The following is a 20,373-nucleotide window of genomic DNA, read 5'->3' as shown; positions in this document are numbered from 1 at the left end:
TGCAATATAGTATTTATGCTGTATATATCAAGTCCATACTGTGTATATTCTGCTGTCTATTATGTACATTCTACATTCTATTTTAACTAATTTTTTAAAGTCTAAGTGTTAATATCTTTGTATATTGTAATTTTCGTTTTTGGTAATGCATTTTTATTATTTATTATCTTTATCTTTACTATCTTGCTGCTGTAACAATGTAAATTTCCCCACTGCGGGACAAATAAAGGACTATCTTATCTTATCTTATCTTAAATCCCTCCTGGGTCAAATGACTTTGCGATTCACTGTGTTTTTTTATAGGCTATCGCTCCGAATGTGATCAGGATGGATGCACTCATCTCTCCAATAGCCTAGCTGAATTAATATCATCACTTTATATCTTTGGTCTTTTCACCTTGTGTATGTAAAGTTTAAGTTTCTTAGTCACCCTGGCTTGGTTCATTTTATTTCTGTTTCTGTGGTAGTTTACATTGTAATGTAAAACAAATGGTACCTAAATAAGGAGACAGTTTGAACATTAGCTTTAGGTGTATCTCAGTGGCAGCAATGTTATAGTGTTACAGGCCTGGCATTTAGAGTCATGCTGGGTGTGAAAACATTTCTTTAGACTGTGCTGTGTTTATGGAGATTTAACTGCAAAAACTTTTTTTTTTTCAGGGAGAGGAGTCTTCACCCTCAGAACCATCAAGCCCTCCTCTTTTGTCGTTGAATATCGTGGGAACATATTTAGTCATAAAGACACAAGGCTCAAGAGAAAACGTGATGATAAACTGAGCAGTTTTTTGTACAAGTATTTATGGAATGGGGAAAAGTGGTGGTAAGTTATCTGCTTTCTTTTTGTCATTATTTTAAATTTTCACATGTTATTACACCAACTGACCACATTTGTTAGGTTATGTACATTATATGTAAAATTAAATAGTTGGAAGTTTCATGAAGAGTATTTTTCTTGCAGCATCGATGCATCGAAAGAAGATGGTTCCCTCGGACGACTTGTGAATGATGATGACACAAGTCCCAACTGTGAGATGAGGAAAGTTGTCTTTGAAGGGGAGCCACACTTGTGTCTGTTCGCACTGAGGCAAATAGCGATAGGGGAAGAAATAACATATAACTACGGAGATTCCCCTTATCTTTGGCGCTCAAAGGTAGGTATTATTTATTTATTTTGGGAAAAACTTTAAATTTAAAATGTAGAGTGCCAGTCTAGGTCAAATGATATAAAATTCAGAACAAACCAAGTTTATTAATTAAATTAAGAAACAAATCAAATATTAAAGTTAAAGATGTGTCATATACATGTGTCACTGAGAGCAATGGATACTTTTTAAAAGTGAGTGATTTACCCATGGAATATACTCAGAGGGGCTTAATATCTGATTTTTTTCAGTTTTATACACATCAGTTTGCATGCTCACAAAAGAACATACACGTAAAAGAGCTGAAAATATTTTATGAAATTGATTTGTGAATGATTTTCCATTGAAATCAGCAGTATAGTAATGCAATTTACACCTGATTTACCTGATTTCCTCTGCTGTATTTCTGTAGAACAGTAGTCACATCTATCTTAGCCAATGATTTGCCGTACTACCCCCTCTAGTTCTGGCTCTTATCAGCCAAAGTCCACATTTGGGAAATTAAATTAAACCAATGAATTTAATTCTTTTAAGGATGAGGTAAGTGTGTGTGTCAATGGAGGAGCAGGAAAATTACATGTGCATTAGATTATTGTACTGTCTGTTTTACTCTTCTATTTTAACTGTATTGATTCTATAATTTAATAATGATTTTATTGGCTTTTAATTCATCAGGCATCCCACTTTCGATCAAGTACATCATGGAATGAAGGGGTATGTAAATAAATACAGTATATTTTTAGGCTCTCATTAACTGTGCATGTAGTAGAAGTTTCTTTTCTGGCCTCTTCACTATTTCTGCAATATTACTGGAAAATATTATTTGGAAAAACCTGATTTATCTCATGTCTTAAACTCAGTAAGATTAACTGAAGAAATGAAGGTTACGTGTAATGGGCAAAGGTTTTGGGCAGTTAAGATGTTTAGATTTTTCTCCATTGTGCAACATCATCAGGCAGATGCCTGATTGGTCCCAGATTTAAGATTATACACCGTAACATACAACAACAATGGTAAATACAACATATGTCCCCACAGAACCCTGGTCTCAAAATCAGGACAGTGGTCAGCAACTGGTGGCCCGTGGACCAAACCCGGCCTGCGAACAATAATACTCAGCCCTTGAGATTAATTCAAAAATCTGTGCTGAACTCTGTTAGACAGAAACTCTAAAAACTACTTATTGTCCTTCCTGTGACATTTTCCCTTCTAAATCCACATGGTCACAATCAAATAATAGAAAATTATGAAAAAAGTACTTTGTACTTCTACTTGAGTGGTCAGCAATTGGTGGCCTGTGGCCCAAAACTGGCCTGCCAACATTAATATCTCCTTGGAACAACTACCTTGAAAAACAATAGAGAACCAGTCAAAGGATGACAGAGTAAATGTTGCCTTCAATTGGCTTTAATCGATTATTGGCATTAGTTTTCGGAGCATGTCATTTATGTAAATTATGCTTAAACCTTTGGTGGATTATACATTTTCATGTTTGTGTCTCCAGCCTGAGGGATCCTGCGTGGATGATGAGCATCCTGATCCTGGACCAAGCCAGCGGCATAAACTCCGAGACAGGCCCTTTAATTATTCTCAAGAGACAACAGGGTCCTTGAACGAGGAAGAGATAGATGAGTTTTCTTCAGACGCTGATGATGGCAACGCAGATGAAGACTTTGTACCCAGTGAAAATGAGGACGAGTCCGAAAAACGAACTGTGGGTCCAAAAAATTTTTGTTTTGTTTGTGGCAAAGGTGTGATTAAAGTTATTCGTCATCTTGCACGACATGCCGATGAAGAGCCAGAAATAGCCAAAGTTCTTGTATTGCCTAAAGGTTCCAAGGAGCAAAAACTGGCACTTGCCAAATTAAGAAACCAAGGAAATTTCATACATAATCAAAAAGTGGTGAGAAATAACAGCGGGAGGGTAAAAATTGGAAGACGGCTAAATCGTAAGGTAAATCTGGACAAATATGCACCCTGTCTTCATTGCAAAGGCCTGTTTAATGCTGCAAAACTGTGGTGTCATGTCGTCAAATGTGCTTTTAGAAAGACTTCAAACACTGGAACAGCGAGCAAGTTGACAGCCTCGAGTGAGTCTACTCTGTGGAGGATGCTTGTTGGTATGACTCAAGATGGCATCGCCTTGGTAATTCAAAATGACTATCTTCTTGTAGATCTGGCTCAATATCTGATCCAAAAATACGGAACTAGTAAAGAAAGACAGGTTTACATTCAACAGAAGCTAAGAGATATGGGGAGACTATTGTTGGCACTGCACGATAAGTCAGTTTTTAGATATGAAGACACTATCAAACCCAAAAACTTCTACAAAGTTGTCAAGACTGTCGAAATCCTGGCTGGTTTTGATAACGAAAAGAAGAGCTACAGCAAACCAAGTCTTGCTGTGAATTTGGTGCGTTCACTCATGAATATATGTGGCATTGTTCTCAGTGCAAATGATGACAACGAGAAGATGGTGGCAAGCGCAAAAAAGTTCATGGCGCTGTGTAAAAAGGAATGGAGGGAACTACTGCCCCAAAGAGCCAGTGAACAAAAAGGAGACAGTCCGTCTACAATACCGTTCACACATGATGTGCAGGCTTTATACAGGCACCTGGAAAGTGCTTCGGCCACTGCCATCGCCAGCCTGAAGGTGCTCGACATGCCACAGGTCTACAACTCACTCTGCAGAGTGACTCTTGCACAGGTGAGCGTCCTAAACAAGCGTGCACCTGAGGTTTCAAGTATGACACTGAAATCATTCCAGGAGAGAGAGGACACTGACCAAGTGTTGTCCAAAAACTTCATCAGAATTAACATTCACAGCAAGACCAACCAAAACGTTGCCGTCTTGTTGACGTCTGGACTCGTCGGTGCAATAACGCTGCTTGTGGACAAGAGGAGCACCTGTGGCGTACACATGGATAATCCTTTCCTGTTTGCAAAGCCTGACAATTCTGTGTCAAGCCTCTACTCTGATCGGGAGTGCATCAGGACTTTTTTACAGCTGTGTAATGCAAAGAAGCCTCAGCATCTCAAGTTGGCGAGTCTCCAGAAGCATGTTGCAAGAATATTTCAGATTCTTAACCTTGAGAATGATGAGCTGGATCATCTGGCAAAGCTGTTGGGTCACGACATCCGGACCGACAGGGGCTACTACCGTTTGCCTAAAGCAGCTGTGGAGCTGGCAAAAATTGCAAAACTACTCCTGGCGATGGAGAAGGGCTCTCTTGAAAGATACAAGGGAAACTCGCTGAATGAAATAGAGATTCAGGGTACGTGTCCACTCTCATATGTCCCCTTTGTCAGTTCTTGCTCAGTAGGAACTAATAAATCTAAATGCTCCTTATTTTGCTTATTATTTTAGATGAATTGGAGTCAGATTTGGAGCTGGCTGAGCCTAACGAAAGTCTTGAAGAGAACACTGAAGAATTGGATGTTTCACAACAGCAAGAAGGTAAAAAAATATATAGTGTTGTAATTTATCGGTAATAATATAATATTTTTCTTGCCTTGGCCCACGACATAAAAGGTTATGACGCACATCATATTACTGCAACCTCATTGTTTCACTTAAGAAAAAGATATTTAGTAAATATTAATACAGACTGAGTAATGGCAAATATCAATCCTGAGCTGAAATTACATCATAATTCAACACATTGCTGTAAGAAGAAGAGGGAAATTTAGAAGTGACTGTCAGTGTGTGGTTTTAATATGGTTTTTGCTCTTACAGTTCCCCACAGCATCCATTCTAAATTATACAAATACATAGATATTACAATAGGCAAAATAATTTGATGTTATTGTGTATTCTTTTTTACCGATGGGATTTCACTATTTTACCACAGTCACAAAACATCATCTTACAACACAGCCTTTTATGTGCAAGCTATTTTAAAGGTTTACTAAGGCCACTTTATCTGTTGTGTGTTGGTGGATGTAAACAACTATCTAGTTTAAAACAGAAATTTGTGTGATGGCATCCTCGAAACTTAAATATTTTGTTTTGTTGTATAACTTTCCAGATGATATGGAAGAGCAAGATAGTGAGATAATGGACGCATTACAAATGGACCTAAATGCTCCTACATCTTCCTCGGAGGATGAATGGGTGGGTTTTAAAAGATGATTGAGGACCAGGTTAATGGTATGGGTGTTGCTTTTGTCATCTCACTGTTCATAAATTACCTGTTCATAATTCCAGGTTGAGGCATCGGTGGAGGAGGTTTCTAGTCCGTCAGGATCATGCTATGATGACTTCTCTGACGAGCAAGCAAGTGTTACCAATGAAAACCAGAGTATCCAGGATGATTTGGAAACCCCACTGTTAGAGTCACCTACAGAGAGTAACTCTGCTTTACCAACTCATTGTGATTCATCTGTCCAGCAGGAGAATGAGGCAAATTACAACTCTGATGACTGGTCTGATGGAGAGCCCAAAACACTCTCCAACTCCAGAAAAAACTTTTGTTACATTTGCGGGAAAGCTCAGTCCAAAATTTCCCGTCATCTTAAGACCCACAGAAAAGATGTGCCTGAAATCGCTGAAGTGTTTGCATTACGTCGCAAGTCCAAGGAACGAAAAAAGCAGATAGCACTGTTACGAAACAAGGGGAATTTCAAACATAACCAAGAGGTTTTGAAGAATCGGAGCGGGGAGCTGAAAGTGAGACAAAGCAAAGGAAAGGCCATCTCTGCCGAAACATTTGCAACCTGCTTATACTGTAAAGCCATGTATTGTCGCAAAACAATATGGCTACATTATAAAAAGTGTGCTTCAAAGAAAGCCTTAAAAGCTACAAATGTTGTCAGCACCAGCGTTTTAATTTCAGTTCCAACAATGACATCAGATCCAAAGAAATTGCCAGCGGATGTGAGGAACATTTTAAAAACCATGAAGAAAGATGAGATTACAGCTGCAGTTTGGAGTGATCCCTGTGTGCTTCAGCTGGCGCAGTGTTTGTACAACAGCACAAAACCATCAGTTATCCACATCAGACACATGGTGAGGCTCACAGGAAGGCTACTATTGGAGTTTAGGAAAAAGTCCATCAGTTCCTTTGACGACGCCATCAAACCTGACAACTTAAGCAAAGTCCACGAAGCTGTCAAAGAGATGATTGGTTGGGAAACGGGGAAACCAAAATCTCTGCCAAAATTCAGATCTTTACTCAAGAAAGTTGGTGAAATAAAATATGCAATGGCTTTGTGGGAGGAGGCTGGGGCAGAGAAAGTACAAAATGCTGATGCATTTATTAAGATGGTCACTGAGGAATGGTGCCAACGTATTCGAGAGAAATCAATTGTGAGCAGCGTACCAACCAGACCATTCATACAGGATGTGCAGCTTTTGTACCAGTACATGCAGAAGACGACGGAGTCGGCATTCCAGACTTTGCAAATGTATGAAAGCTCACCAGTCTACAATTCCCTTCTCAAAGTGTCTTTTGCACAACTGTTGATCTTAAACAGAAATGTGAGAAAAGTTTCACGAGTTACGCTCAAATCGTTTGTGGAAAGGGGTGAAAACGGACCTCAGATGGAGGCTGCTGAAGGCCAGTCACAGTTGGAGCAAATTCTGTGTAAGCGCTTTGTGAAGATCAATGTTATAAGCAAATGTGGCCCAAAAGATGGTGAGAAAAAGGTCACTGTGAAGATGACCCCGGAATTGCTCAATGCAATAACTCTGCTTGTAAGCAAGAGAGAAAACTGTGGTGTATCTCAGAGGACACCCTTCCTGTTTGCAAAAACTGGTGCAATAATGATCAGTGTTTTCCACGGGCAGTCAAGCTTCAACAACGCTGTGGACTGGTGCCAGGCAAAGAACCCAAAGAGCCTTAAGTCCAAGGGTTTTCGCAAACACATTGAGAGAATTTTTCTGATTATGTGCCTTTCTAATGAAGACCTTGAGCTGCTTGCAAAACAGCTGGGCCGTGACATTCCGACAGACAAGGAGTATTATCAAACACCAGAGGCAGCTAATGATATTGCAAAAATATCAGAGCTTCTCTTGGCGATGGAGAACGGATGTCTCGATGAGTATGAGGGAAAATCGTTTGAGGACATTGTGCTTGCAGGTATGTGCTGAGTTCAGCACTGAAATGCTTCTTGTGCACTCAGTGATACTCATAGAATAATTACATTAATGTCTTAATATTATTAATGGCTGAAGAAATATCACTTTTTCGAAACACGTACTCTACACGTGTCTTGTTTTCTGTTGAAGATGAACTTCAGCCAGATTTGGAGCAGGATAAGTCTGAAAAAAGTGATGCCTCTGAGGAAGAAGATGCCGAAAGTTCATTTGAGCAAAGTGGTATGTAAAAAACATACAGCACACTATCCTACTGATCTTCAATTTTCAGAAGCAAAATAAAAAGAATTCGAGAAAGAAACGTTTTGATTTCTTTTCACACAACCCTGTCTTCCCTTGTTGTTTCCATTAGCTGAGCAGACCAATAAGGACAACAGTGATGTGAACTCAGAGGATGAGGACAGGTCAGAGGACGTGCCTGTGAAAGGTGACGAGAAACGGCTATCACCCAGCAACAGGTATTCAAGAAACATGTACTCCAGTGATGATGAGGACATGAATGTGGACTTTGACGTGGATTTGGACACCGATGACGAAAGGGAAGAACATGGTGAGCCTAGTAGATCTCCAGCAGTTGCTGAGACGTCATCGGCCAACGAAATGGCAAAACAGGGCAAGCAGAAAAGGGGCAGGAAGAAGAAGGAGAATTCAACTATCAACCACTACACTGACTCAGACCAGGAAGAGACCAGGGACATCGACTCAGAGGAATATCTAGAGGAAGAAGAGGAACAGGCTGACTCCATGGATGTGGACAGAAGTAGATCCTTTGCTACCATAGATGCAGGTAAATCAGTCACGACTCATAACAAAGTCAACAAGTATATCATGAAGAATATCCTGATCTGATCTGCACCAAAGTACTTCCTTCACTCATACCCCATCCCTCCCAAAGTTTCATGAAATATGTGATAGTTTTTTTGTAATCCAGGGAAGAAACAAACAACAGTGGGTGAAAAATATAGTGAATAATATATTTTTTATAATGTACAGAAAAGAGGAACAAACTACTAGCAAAAATGATGAAAGAAGTCAAGATTGTGCTCCCAAAATTAGACATTGTAAGTATCTGATGTGCTGATTCATTGATTTGTTTATTTATTACAATATCTGTAATATTATTTGAGCTAGAATTACAAAATGTAATTAGTGTAAATAGAAAAACAACTGCATATCACTGGAATGTAAAGCTTTACACATGTTCTGCATTGACTAGGTTTTGGGTTTACTTCTAAATCTAATCTCAATTTTCTTATTGAGTCTTAAATATCACACCACAACATTTCATGTTTTTTGATTGTTTTTGTCTTTCAATGTATGTTTTGGGTTTAGGACAAATTTAAGCCCTCAGTCCCCATTTCTGAGTTATTGTCACTGTGTGAGACGTCTTCAGTGATGAGTGAGCCTCTCCAGAACGACGACAAACAGTGTGAAACATCTACGAGATCTGCAGATGTCATGGTAGGAAAAAAAATTACATTACATTCAACAAATGTGACTAATGCATGTTTTGGATTAAGAAAATAATGATGAATACACTTCTGAAACATTTCTTGGCATTTTCAGCTATATTAGCAGCCGCCTTGTGTTATTAATGCAATGCTGTGGTTGTGCTTCTTTCTTACCTCTGTCCATCTTGACATGAAACTAATCTTCTTGTGCACAGCGTCAGAATGTCAGATTCAAAACACTAATGTACGGAGAAGTACAGAGAATTGCATTGAGCTCATCAAAATTGTGTGAACTAATTTGGAAGTGGCTCAGATAATTTGACTATTTCTGATTAAAAAGATACAAAACTGAAGTATGTTCTATCGGTGTTTGAGTAAAGCATTTATTTTTACTCCAATAACTACCTAATTTATGGTGCATGTATTACCACAAGGTGGCAGCCCCGGGAAAAATTGCAAGGTTTCTTGAATGCATCTTGTAGCCACACCTCTAAGCTCAACACCATATGGACCCATGTGAACTACTTTCACAAGATCTGATGCACTGGATTTAGTTGTTGTAGGTTTTCTTGTTGTAGGAGTGGAGAGTGGTGGATTTCCCTCTGCCAAAGCTTTGACTAATGTAGGAATATAATTAAAAATCTGTGTTATAAATTTGGCTGCAACACTAACGAATAATTAATGGATAATTCTTTTTCCCTAGAAATGTAACGGACATTGATTTATGACATGATTGTTTTTCTATATATGTTTTGTCTATGTATATTTTAGGCCTCGGCCCCCATATCTCAGTTATCTCATTGTGAGCCTGTACAGAACGAGGACAATTCGCATCGAAGATCTATGAGATCTGCAGTTGTCAACAACAAGCCCAACATTGGAAAGGTAGGGGAAAAAAACTTGAATTCTGCAGTGACTAATGCATTTAAATGCATTGCTGTTGCTGTACTTCTTTCTTACCTCTGTCCATCTGGATATGAAAGGGATCACTTCTTGTGCACACCGTCAGAATGTCACCAGGTGACATGGGAGTCAAAACACTGCTGTACTGAGAATTACAGAGAATTGTGTTAAGCTGATAGGCGTCATCACAGTTGTGTGGATTTAGTTGTTGTGTGTTTTCTTGGAATATAAAATTTCCCTCTGACAAAATTACATCTGATGTAGGAATATAATTAAAAGCTTGTGTTGTAGGTTTGCCTGCAGCACTAATGCTAATCTGAGCACTAACAAATATTTAATGAGTAATTCTTGTGAATAATGGCATTTTTACTTAAAATACCCATCCCTAGAAATGTAACGGACATTGATTTATGACATCTTTTTGTTTTTCTATGTATATTTTTGGTGTAGAAAATAAAGACCTCTGCCCCCATTTCTCAGTTATCATCAACATGTGAGACGTCACCAGTGAACAGTGAGCCTGTCCAGAACGATGACAAACTGTGTCAATCATCTACGAGACCTGCTGTTGTCAACAACAAGCCCAACATTGAAAAGGTAAGAAAACAACTTGAACTCAGCAGTGACTAATGTATTCATGAATGTTTTTGGAGTTAAAAAATAATGAAGAATACACTTTTCTTGGCATTTTCAGCTATATTAGCAGCCGTCGTGCTTTATTAATGCAATCTTGTAGTGCTGAGAGGCTTCACAATTGTGTGAACTCATTTGGTAGTGGCTCAGATAATTTGACTATTTCTGATAAAAAGCTGAAACATTTTGTTTATAATCAGTGTTTGAATAAAAACATATATTTTTACTCCAGTAACAACCTAACGTATGGCCCAAGAAGGCATTTAGATATTGCATGGTGTGATAAATTTCCAAAGTTTCTTGAATGCCTCTCGTGATCACACCTCTCAGCTCACCACCATTTGGACCCACATCACTTTTACTAGCTCTGATGCACCGGATTTTATTGTTGCATGTCTTCTTAGACTGGGGAATTTCCCTCTGACAAATGTATGTCTGTGTCATAGATTTGGCTGCAGCACTAATAAAGATGTAATGGATAATCCTATCGAATATTAAAATGAAATTTTTTTACTTAATGCCCATCTCTAGAGATGTAGCAGAAATTGATTTATATTTGAAAGTTACTCGCTATAAATTCAGCTTGTTAACATTTAATTATTTTATTCCCTGTCAGACCATGAATGCCACATGCTCTTGTTGCAAGAAGAGCATAATGAAGGGACAAACTGCGTTCCAGAAGAAGGGATTCTCTGATGTCTTCTGTTCCAAAGGCTGCCTGTTTGAAATGTTCCCCATCAACAAACCAGGCTCCAAGATCTGCCATCACTGTAACAAGTTAGTTGGTGAAAAACAAAACCTCCTCTCAGAAGCCAGGATGATTGCATGAAGTAGCTTTTTGTAGAATGAAAAAGTATCGCCTATTAGTTATGTTTATGATGATAAGACTTCATTATATCCTTTGATGGAAGTATTTAAGGCTGTAATTAATAAATGTTTTTATCAGTTTACTGTCATATAGTAGCATAGAGTCCTATTCTTGAAATAAAACAAACCCTCAATTAATAAATAAACAAGGCAAGGCAGGTTTATTTGTACATTTCAACAATGGATTTCAAAGTGCTTTACACAGCAGCAGCATAAAAGATATAAAAAGCACAATAAAATCATTTAAATAGAGAAAAAGAAAGAGGGGGGAAAAAAGAAAGATTGTAGTTACGGCTTAGGTGCAGCAGTGACAATTTAGCAGACCTGCACTCTTCTGGGAGTTTGTTCCAAATAGTTGCATCATAAAAACTAAAAGCAGTTCCCCATGTTTAGTCCTGGTTCTGGGGACACAGCAAGCCTGACCCAGATGACCTTAGAGGTCTGCATAGTGGGCCACCAGGTCAGAAAATCTATTTTGGGCCTAAACCATTCAGTGCTTTATTTACATTTACATTTAAGCATTTAGCAGACGCTTTTATCCAAAGCGATTTACAAAAGAGGAATAAGCTACATAGATGTAGTCTTGGAAAGAACTCCACTAGATGGACTAACAGCAATATTTTTCAAATGAATTGACAATTAAGATTAAGAAGTAATTCATTAATAAATAACTGATCAGTTGCAGCCCTAGATGTACAACAGGCTAATGTAACCAAGTGTTTATCATCTGTTCTTTCAGGGAGATAACACAGCTTCTGGAGCTTGTCATTGCTATAGTGGACACCAAAGGAACAACAAAGGACTTTTGCAATGTGTCCTGCCTGTGCTATTTCAAGTCCAACATTTCTTTCCACCGAAAACCACAGACACTGTGCCGCATGTGCCACAAGTTCTCTATTGTAAGTAATAGCAACTCTTAATTTTGCTCCATTTTGACAACCAAGCAATGTTTAAGCTGGAATGTCCTTGTCGTACTCACAGCTCCTTTTCCCTCTCCTTTAAGAACACATGCGATTTAATCCTCAACGGTGCCGTTCACAAGTTTTGCAGCTATCCCTGCTTAGAGAGTTACCGCCGCGACCTCTGCGACAACTGCAGCGGTCGGTGTTACAACCTGCCACTCCTACTGAAGCTGGAGGAGGACACGAAAAACCTCTGCACGGAGAAATGTCTGCAAGAATTTAAAGAGGTGCTGAAGAAATCACAAATTACACAGAGAGAAAGATACAGTGTACAAATACTGTACAATTTTATCATTAGCAAAAACAAATGCATCTGCAAATGCAAATAAGATGAATAAAGATGACAAAAAGATGTATATTCATAAGCTTCATATAAAGCTAATCAGTCAGCCTATCAAACTGAGATAACACTGTTTTATTGTTGTGTTTCTGCAGAAAACTAAGACATCATATATCTGCATCATGTGCCACAGAGCTCGACCCATATTCGATATGGTCAACCTCAAAAACAGTGACGGAACGGTGGAGCTTTTCTGCAGTCAACCCTGTGTGCAGTCTTATCAACTGCAACCTTCTCCTGAAGTCTGCCTTCAAGGTAGAGATTAGAGTTTTGTCTGTATGACACTAAATCCCACCTGCAACTCACTCTCTGGTGATAATCTGGTCAGATGTTTTAAATTTACTGTGAGATGCTTAATAAGTTTGTTTAAGTTATTTATCCGCTATTCTACAGTATCTGTATTGGCAGGAAATCTATTCATTTTTATTTTTCCCCCCATTTCCTTGTTCAGAAAACCAAAAGTCTGCTCAGTGGCAAACTATGAACAATGGAAACCAACCACAAGAAAATGTGCCTTCTGTGAGTATACTTCATGCAACATAGTTAAAGCTGGGGTAGGCAAAACATTATTTGTTTTACTTACCAGTATTTCTACAATAGCCTTTCAGTAGAATGTAAATCAAGTGATCTGAGAGAGAAGTAGACTTCTGCACCTCCTCCAGAGCTTTCTTTTTTTATATCGTTATATCGGGAATATCGTGAGACTTTGATCAATCACGGCTCTGTGTGTTCTACTAAGCAGATGCATGTAATTTCAGTATTTGCAATAACTACAACACTGCAAAAAAGTAAAATAGTCTAATACTCTATTCCCACTGGTCAACAAACAAGTTTAATCCCAGGTTTAAATGTGTTTTTACCAGTGGGAATGTGTTAATTAGCATTCAATCAACAAGGAGGACATATTCATCACTCTGGCCCGCGCTTCGCAAACCCGCAGCCTCCGTCGCCTCTCGAGACGGGGTGAGAGTAGCACTCCGCGGCGGTTTTCCACCCGCACCCGGAACACATGGCGCTGTGGGCCTGGCCCCTGAGTGGCTCAGTCTGTCAGCTGTGGGACTCTCGCCTTGTGTGATTGGAAAACGGTGTCACTAAAGTGGCCACGTTCCTTTTCAGTGTCCGGTGGGGGTGATTTTGTCATTCCTGCAGGGCCTTGGCACCGGCCAATCAGGATTGGCGTAATGAGATTGTTGCTTCTGAGGGCTGCAGCAGGGGTGTGCATCCCATAGTGAGACATCTCACTCATATTAGAGAACTGGGGTTATGTTAATAACCTAAAGTTTTTGACATCAGTGAGCAAGTAAAATCTGATCAAGAGAGTGGAGGTGAAGACAGGGATGACCGCTACATGTCCAGTTACGGACTCTAGTGACTGTATCCTAACTGTGTGTCGTCCCACAGGAGGTGGTAACCGTGGCTTCAGACTCCAGTGTAATTAAAAATGAACCCTCTCAAGCAGCGGTAGCACCCAGACTCTGTGCTTCAACCCCATGTGTTCAGTGTTCCAAATGTGGTAAGAGGATGCAGAGAGGAGAAACACTTTACCAGCCGCAGAACTCGCAGGCCATTTACTGCTCCACTATTTGCCTCTCTGAAAGCATCAAAACCTGCTACAACTGCTGTCAGTAAGTCCTGCATATTGTACATCATGTTTTTCAATGTGTTGTATGTGAATGAACTAAAACTTTTTACAGTTATCACTTATTTATTATATACTCACTTACATACTGGTCAGATGTATTATTTGTATAATAATATAATGTATAATTATCTGGTTCTCTGGTTGTTGCAGAAACAAAACCCTAATCCATTGATAATTGAAGTATACAGTAAGCTTTAAAGGGCTAAATTAGATATAACTCACTCCACCATTAGTAACTACAGGGATTATGTTGATGTTGATAAATCAGATCCATTACATTACATATTATTTAGCAGACGCTTTTATCCAAAGCAACTTACAAGGGAATTGAGTACAACCTGCCAGGGGTGGAGTTGAACTTGCGACCATGAAGTCTTTTGCACACAGGGTACCGGTCTTGACCACTGAGCCACTCCACCCTAAATTAAATGCACTAAGGTTGGATTTAATTTAAATTTAATCAAATGAATTGGTAATTAATACTTTTATACTCCTGAATTTTATTCTCATGATTGACCTGTACACTTTTTTGTAATCCTGCATTTATCTTTATTTTATATAGGGTGTGTAAGATAGAGTGTATAAGATGTCTTCACCGCAAACCAACCAACCTTTTGTTACTCTTCTCTTGATCTCATCCATCGTCATTTTTTCCCCAGGGTGATCTCACGTCCTCGCAACATCATCCTGGCTCCAGTGGACAGAACCGGGACTATGAAGGAGTTGTGCAGTAATGCTTGTCTCTCCTCTGTCCAAACCAAGAGAAAACTGGCTGTCCACAAACCCCCGACGGCATTATCTCGTACAGAGTGCAAGATGTGTGCCAAATTTTGCCATGTAAGGAAACAGGAATTCGACTCTTTGCTTCTTATGCTTGGGTTTGTGCACTGATATGTGTATGTAGCAATTAAAAGCTAATGCTGTCAGGAACTGTTAAGGTATATTATCTTAATTGTCAACTTATCCTGTGAGATGACTGCCAGACTTACTCTACATGTGTTTCTTTTGTCATTCACAGTGCCCGTTCAAGGCCCGTGTGGGCCGTTTGGGCCTTAATCTGTGCAGCTCGGCCTGCTTCATCAACTACCACAAAGTCAACAACTTGCCCGTTTCTATCTGTGAAATCTGCTGTTCCACCGTCATGAAGGAAAAAATGGTGGTGAAGATGGAGGACGGCATCAAATACGTCTGCAGTGATCAGTGTTTCATCAAGTTCAAAGAGGTGCAGAATCAGTGCCGGAGACCAAAAACTGCCATCCAAGACAAAACTGAGAGTCAGGAGTTATTTTTTTTACTTAAGAGAAGTCAGGCATGTCTTTTCAGCCAATCAGTCATCTGTCATCACAGAGGTGGTTCTTACATGGTGCAGGACTTGTAATTGATTGTGAGAAATTGAGATGTGTGATTATTTGACAATACAGGAAGTATGGGACAATATGAACACTTACGCCACTATTTTTCCAAACCAAAATTAATAGTAATTTCTCATAGACACTATAAACACTTAGAATAACCACTTTGATTCGTAAACACTTGATTGATAAGAGTGAACTAAAGACTGTACTAGGATAGAAAACATTTTAAAGTGAAAAACGAGAATTTTAAACGTGATTATTGCAAATTGTGAGATCCTGTAATGATGTTCCCTTTTGGCACGTTAAAAAAAATTACTAGGACTGTATTTAGCGGAGCTAGACGGCATTTTCAAGTCACTTGAACACAAATCATCATTTATTGACATTTTATGGACCAGAAAAATACTTGACAGATTCATTGATTATGAAAATAACCGTTAGTTGCAGCTCGGCTACATACAGGATATGATTTCTTTGATTTACTGTCAAGTGAATTTGTTTTTTGACAAGATCAACCATTTCAACTGTATAAATAATACATCAGTCTTGTTGTGTTTTTACACCTTTGCAGAAAGTCGACACGCTTCAGTTGTGCCCCATTTGCCAGACCTCCCATCAGATGTCCGACATGGTTGAGAATAAAAACAAAGACGACGTCTTGGACTTTTTCTGCAGTGACAGATGTCTTATGGTGTTCAAGGCACAGCTTGCTGTTGGATCAGATTCTTTCTCAGGTATTGCATAAAAAACAACTTTTTAACTCACCTTGATTCTCACTGATAAGTTTCCAGCATTTTGCTGTCGGACCTTCCTCTCCTGAAACAGAACACATTTTAGATTTTTCATGTTTATATGTAATGCAGTTAGTACTGACTCTTGTCTGTGTTTGCCTTGAACATGTGTCCTAATTGTCCAGATCAGTTTGTTTAAATCACATGTAACCCTGTCTTTATAGAAAGGAACAGTGCTTCACCTACAGAGGACGACATTAAAGATCTGAAGCCGTTGTTAGCAAAGGTGTGTTGTGTGAGTATTAAGATTGATGCTGTTTTCTTTTATTATTTGAATCCACATATTTTTCATCTGTGATATTAACATTTTGGACTATATCTAACATCTAGTGCTATCTTCTAACTAACACAGTGTTCACACCTAGTGCCCACGTTGTGTAGGTAGCAAATGCACTTGTTTTTGTTGTATTAGTGCAGCAGAAAAGCTGCTCCACAACTGACCAAACAAAAGCCTGGTCTACAGTCAATGCCACTATATTTCCAAGCTTATTTAGATACACTTTCATATGCGGGTTCACAACTCCGCTTGTTACGCACTTCAGCCCTCCTCCTTCTCCTCTTCTTCTTCTTCTTCATCTGTTAATGCAATTCCTTATCCTATGCTATCTAAGGATCAGAGGATCAGTAGATGGTGGAGGATCCGTAACTGTCCTTCAGTGAAGGTTTCTTGCTGCAACTGTGTATGATCTGCTCATGTGCCTTCACCTCGTGCATGAGCAGATCCGTCTTCTCAGCAGAGAATCATTCACTCCTCCAGTTTATTGCATTCTCCGTTCAAATAACAGATACAGATGTGCCAGATACAGGTGCTCCTGACTTTTAAAGTGAATGATAAGCGAAACTGACAACAGCAAAGTAAGTGTTACGTCACTAATTGAGTCACGTCTTTAATCGATTCTCTTCAAGATAAAAGAAGAGCCCATGGATGTGGGGTACAACCAGAATCCTCCCTCCATGTCCACTGAGCACATCAAGGATGAGCGCGGACTGGCAAAGGTTGGACAAACACTACACTTTTCACAAGAAACAGAAAGAATGTATAATTTAGCAGATGTATGGGATAGTATTGGTTGCAGTGAATGCCTGCTATGGAAAATATGAGACCACTTCACTGTAACGGAGAATGGTCTTTCTATTCTGTTTTTGACAGGAGGATTTAAAGCTTGAAGAGATTGTCCCTCCCGTCCAAGAGAGTGTCCCTCCTGCTCCCCCTATCATCCAGGTGGCAGTACAAGTTACTTGCGCCAGCTGTAAAAAGGTTCTGATGGATCGAGAGGCGTTTTTTCAGAAGAAAGACCACAGCGACATCTTCTGCTCTACGTCCTGCCTTTTTAAATTCTACCAAATGAAACCAGTCACAAAGACATGCCAGTTCTGCCTTGAGTGAGTCAAAAATGTCTTGTTTCTGCTGATCTACTTTTTTGTGAGGCTTTCTGCTTTAGCTTGGGATAATGCCATTCTTAAACATTATAATTGAGGATTAACTCATGAGTAAACACAGACTTTGGATAAATGCGTTTCAAAATGATCACCAGTAAAGTGCAAATTTCATTTTCTACAGTCTGCTCAGAATAATGACAATACATTGAATGGAATTTAATGTAACATCACCAATAACTGTTACATTTTCCACAATGTACCTTTACATTGTAAGCAGCACCCCACAACATGTTATCACAGTGTTGGTTGTTGTATGTTTTAACCAATTCTGTCCTCCCTCCTCCTCACAGGCCCGTACGTCAGTCTCAGGAAGTCCTCCAGGCTCCTGTGGATATTGAAGGGACACTGAAGGAGTTCTGCAGTCAGACCTGTTTGTCCTCATTTATCTACAAGAAAGGAGTGTCCATCAAAATACCCATCGTCCCTGTAGGATCTCACTCACAGTGCAGCATGTGCAACAGATACTGCATTGTAAGAGACCCACAGATTTTAGTTTGTCTTTTATCTTTTGTTAAATACCAAGGATTGTCTGTCTTTTATTCGCATACCTGTCCAACGGTTTGCCTGACTTACTTCATGACAGGTGACTTACTAAGGCCACTAGGGGGTGCACTGCTGGCTTTGACTTTGTTTAGATAAGAAATGCAAGAGATATCAGTACAAAAAATTATCTAGAATAAGTAAGCCAGACAATTGTTTGGTAAATTACTCAAAATTGTAATTGTAAATTGTATTTTGTTATTTAATAAATCTTCAGTTAAAAGAGAGAAATTCAGCAAATCCATTTGGCAACTTTATTCTCTGGGAATAAAGAAAGCACTGTGAATTTAAACAGGGAATGGAATTTTAACATTTGAATTCACAGCTGAGAATAAATGATGGTTGACATGCTGCCTCTCCTTTGTCCTCCTGCAGAGCAAACATGAGGTCATTCATCAGGACGCCATCCACAAGGTCTGCAGTGACCACTGTTACCTCCGTTTCTGCAACATTCACAGCCTGAGCCTCTGCATAAACTGTCGCTCCTGCTATGACATACCGATTATGCTACTGACAGGAGGAGTCCTTAAGAAACTGTGCAGTGCAGACTGTTTGGCTCAAATCAAAAAGGTGAGAAAAATGTTAACGTTTTTTTAGTTTCTTGTATACTCTTGTTTTTTATGTTTTTGTAATTTATATACTATGGACTATAAAGGTCTAGAGGAGCTTTTAGTTTGGTTTTATGGAGACAGAGTAATCAATTAGGACATATTAAAAGTTAAAATGTTATTTATCTTTTTGCTTTTTAATCCTCGTCAGAAAATCCTGATGCCACAGCTGTGTGCCATGTGCCACACTTCAAAACCAATATCAGACATGGTGGAGAACAAAAGCAGTGACGACGTGGTGGAGCTTTTCTGCTCCAGCAGCTGCGTGATGGCATCAAAGATCCAGACTGTCAGTGCAACAGGTACTGGACCGGGACTTTGTCAAAACAGCAGCTCTGTCTGTCAAGTTCTAGCTCTCGCATCTCAAAATGTAGGTGCATAGTTTTGGGTCGGCTTCTATCACAACAGCGTCTCCTTCTCCTCAGGAGCCAAACTGGAATGCGACAACTGTAAGAAGAACACAGTACCAGCCTGTTACCTTGCCATGGCAGACGCCTCCTTTAGGAACTTCTGCTCTCTGACTTGTGCCATGGTTTATAAAGAAACACAGTCGAAAAGCAATCAACAGGTAACGTTTTTGAAATGAGTCTTAGGATATTCAGTTTTAGGCTTGTTTGTCCATCTGTCTGACTCGTGTAAATGTAATAAGAAGTTCATTTTGCAAAGAAAGACTGTGTCGAGACCCATTTGTTTGAGTTTTCCCCACCTTCCATTAAGATTAAATCATATAAGCACATACATTATATGTCCAATGTTTTAAATAACATGTAAAATAAATTAGTCTTTAATTTACCAAACATCTCTTGGAAATTATTCATTTACCAATTCAAAATTATATTATGAGTTACAGGCACGACTGAAGATTAGTTGCTGCATTCTGCACAAATGATCTCTTTTCATTTATATTATGATTTAGGTCAGGATCATCTATAAAAAGTTGGTCTTAATACAGAAAGTTTGGCAAACACTGAATGAATGATGAATGATCAAAGTTTAATGACAGTATGTTACAGTTGAAAACATTTGTATGTTGTTTCTTCTCTTTTCTGTTCCACAGGAGGCTCAGAAAGAACCCAGTGCTGCCACTAAGCTGACGGAATCCTCTGACCAAACACACGATCCGCCCAAACTACCAGACGAGCTGCTTTGTGCCAACTGTCAACACATCATAAAAAATAAACCCAAACTTGTCCAGGAAGCGGTATGACACATTCTGTTTTAGACTCTTGCTTAATCATTAAGGTGTGTGTAAAGCAATAAAAAAAGATCTCCTGACAAAAATTTGTGTTACCAAACACAAAATTAGGTTTCCATTTAATGTAAAATCGATTTTGCTTAATATGGCTCTGGTGCGTTTTCAGTTTTCTGTCTTTTTTCCACTGTTGTTGTCATTTTCAACTTCTATTTTCTGACATATCTAATGTGTGAAACTCTATTATTATTATTATTATAATTATTATTATTATTATTATTGTTATTAAGTATTTGCTTTACAGATATTTAAACTACTGCTGTTGTGCCTTTCAGTTAAACACATAAAGTAACTTCTCTCTCCTTCAAATATATTTGCTACTGTTAGAATCTCTTCTGAGCAGCTTATAT

The 20,373-nt window shown here is 39.0% G+C and overlaps 1 protein-coding gene across 3 annotated transcripts in view; it reads left to right on the top strand.

Annotated features, from left to right (window-relative positions):
• The window catches only part of LOC131447615 (uncharacterized), a 29,805-nt gene that overhangs the window by 1,018 nt on the left and 8,414 nt on the right, over positions 1-20,373 (top strand). For 2 of the 3 annotated variants that reach the window (XR_009234060.1, XM_058619506.1), the window contains exons 3-32: positions 661-820; positions 959-1,151; positions 1,818-1,856; positions 2,647-4,417; positions 4,510-4,599; positions 5,171-5,256; positions 5,350-7,222; positions 7,372-7,461; positions 7,592-8,026; positions 8,233-8,300; positions 8,572-8,700; positions 9,462-9,575; positions 10,074-10,190; positions 10,843-11,003; positions 11,833-11,992; positions 12,097-12,282; positions 12,491-12,650; positions 12,847-12,914; positions 13,797-14,020; positions 14,697-14,874; positions 15,056-15,259; positions 15,964-16,126; positions 16,348-16,418; positions 17,090-17,179; positions 17,334-17,566; positions 17,914-18,094; positions 18,539-18,733; positions 18,923-19,073; positions 19,197-19,339; positions 19,829-19,972. Coding sequence is in view for 2 of the 3 variants with exons in the window: in XM_058619506.1 (XP_058475489.1) it covers positions 661-820; positions 959-1,151; positions 1,818-1,856; positions 2,647-4,417; positions 4,510-4,599; positions 5,171-5,256; positions 5,350-7,222; positions 7,372-7,461; positions 7,592-8,026; positions 8,233-8,300; positions 8,572-8,700; positions 9,462-9,575; positions 10,074-10,190; positions 10,843-11,003; positions 11,833-11,992; positions 12,097-12,282; positions 12,491-12,650; positions 12,847-12,914; positions 13,797-14,020; positions 14,697-14,874; positions 15,056-15,259; positions 15,964-16,126; positions 16,348-16,418; positions 17,090-17,179; positions 17,334-17,566; positions 17,914-18,094; positions 18,539-18,733; positions 18,923-19,073; positions 19,197-19,339; positions 19,829-19,972 (7,877 nt within the window). In the remaining variant the exon portion in view is untranslated. The remainder of the gene's footprint in view (positions 1-660; positions 821-958; positions 1,152-1,817; positions 1,857-2,646; positions 4,418-4,509; positions 4,600-5,170; positions 5,257-5,349; positions 7,223-7,371; positions 7,462-7,591; positions 8,027-8,232; positions 8,301-8,571; positions 8,701-9,461; positions 9,576-10,073; positions 10,191-10,842; positions 11,004-11,832; positions 11,993-12,096; positions 12,283-12,490; positions 12,651-12,846; positions 12,915-13,796; positions 14,021-14,696; positions 14,875-15,055; positions 15,260-15,963; positions 16,127-16,347; positions 16,419-17,089; positions 17,180-17,333; positions 17,567-17,913; positions 18,095-18,538; positions 18,734-18,922; positions 19,074-19,196; positions 19,340-19,828; positions 19,973-20,373) is intronic. The other variant, XM_058619507.1, reaches the window with a different exon arrangement.

Source organism: Solea solea, chromosome 20 (genome assembly GCF_958295425.1).
Source record: "Solea solea chromosome 20, fSolSol10.1, whole genome shotgun sequence".
NCBI classification, from domain to species: domain Eukaryota; kingdom Metazoa; phylum Chordata; class Actinopteri; order Pleuronectiformes; family Soleidae; genus Solea; species Solea solea.
Note: the sequence above shows the minus strand (reverse complement) of the source record. Positions and strands in the feature narration are given on the sequence as shown.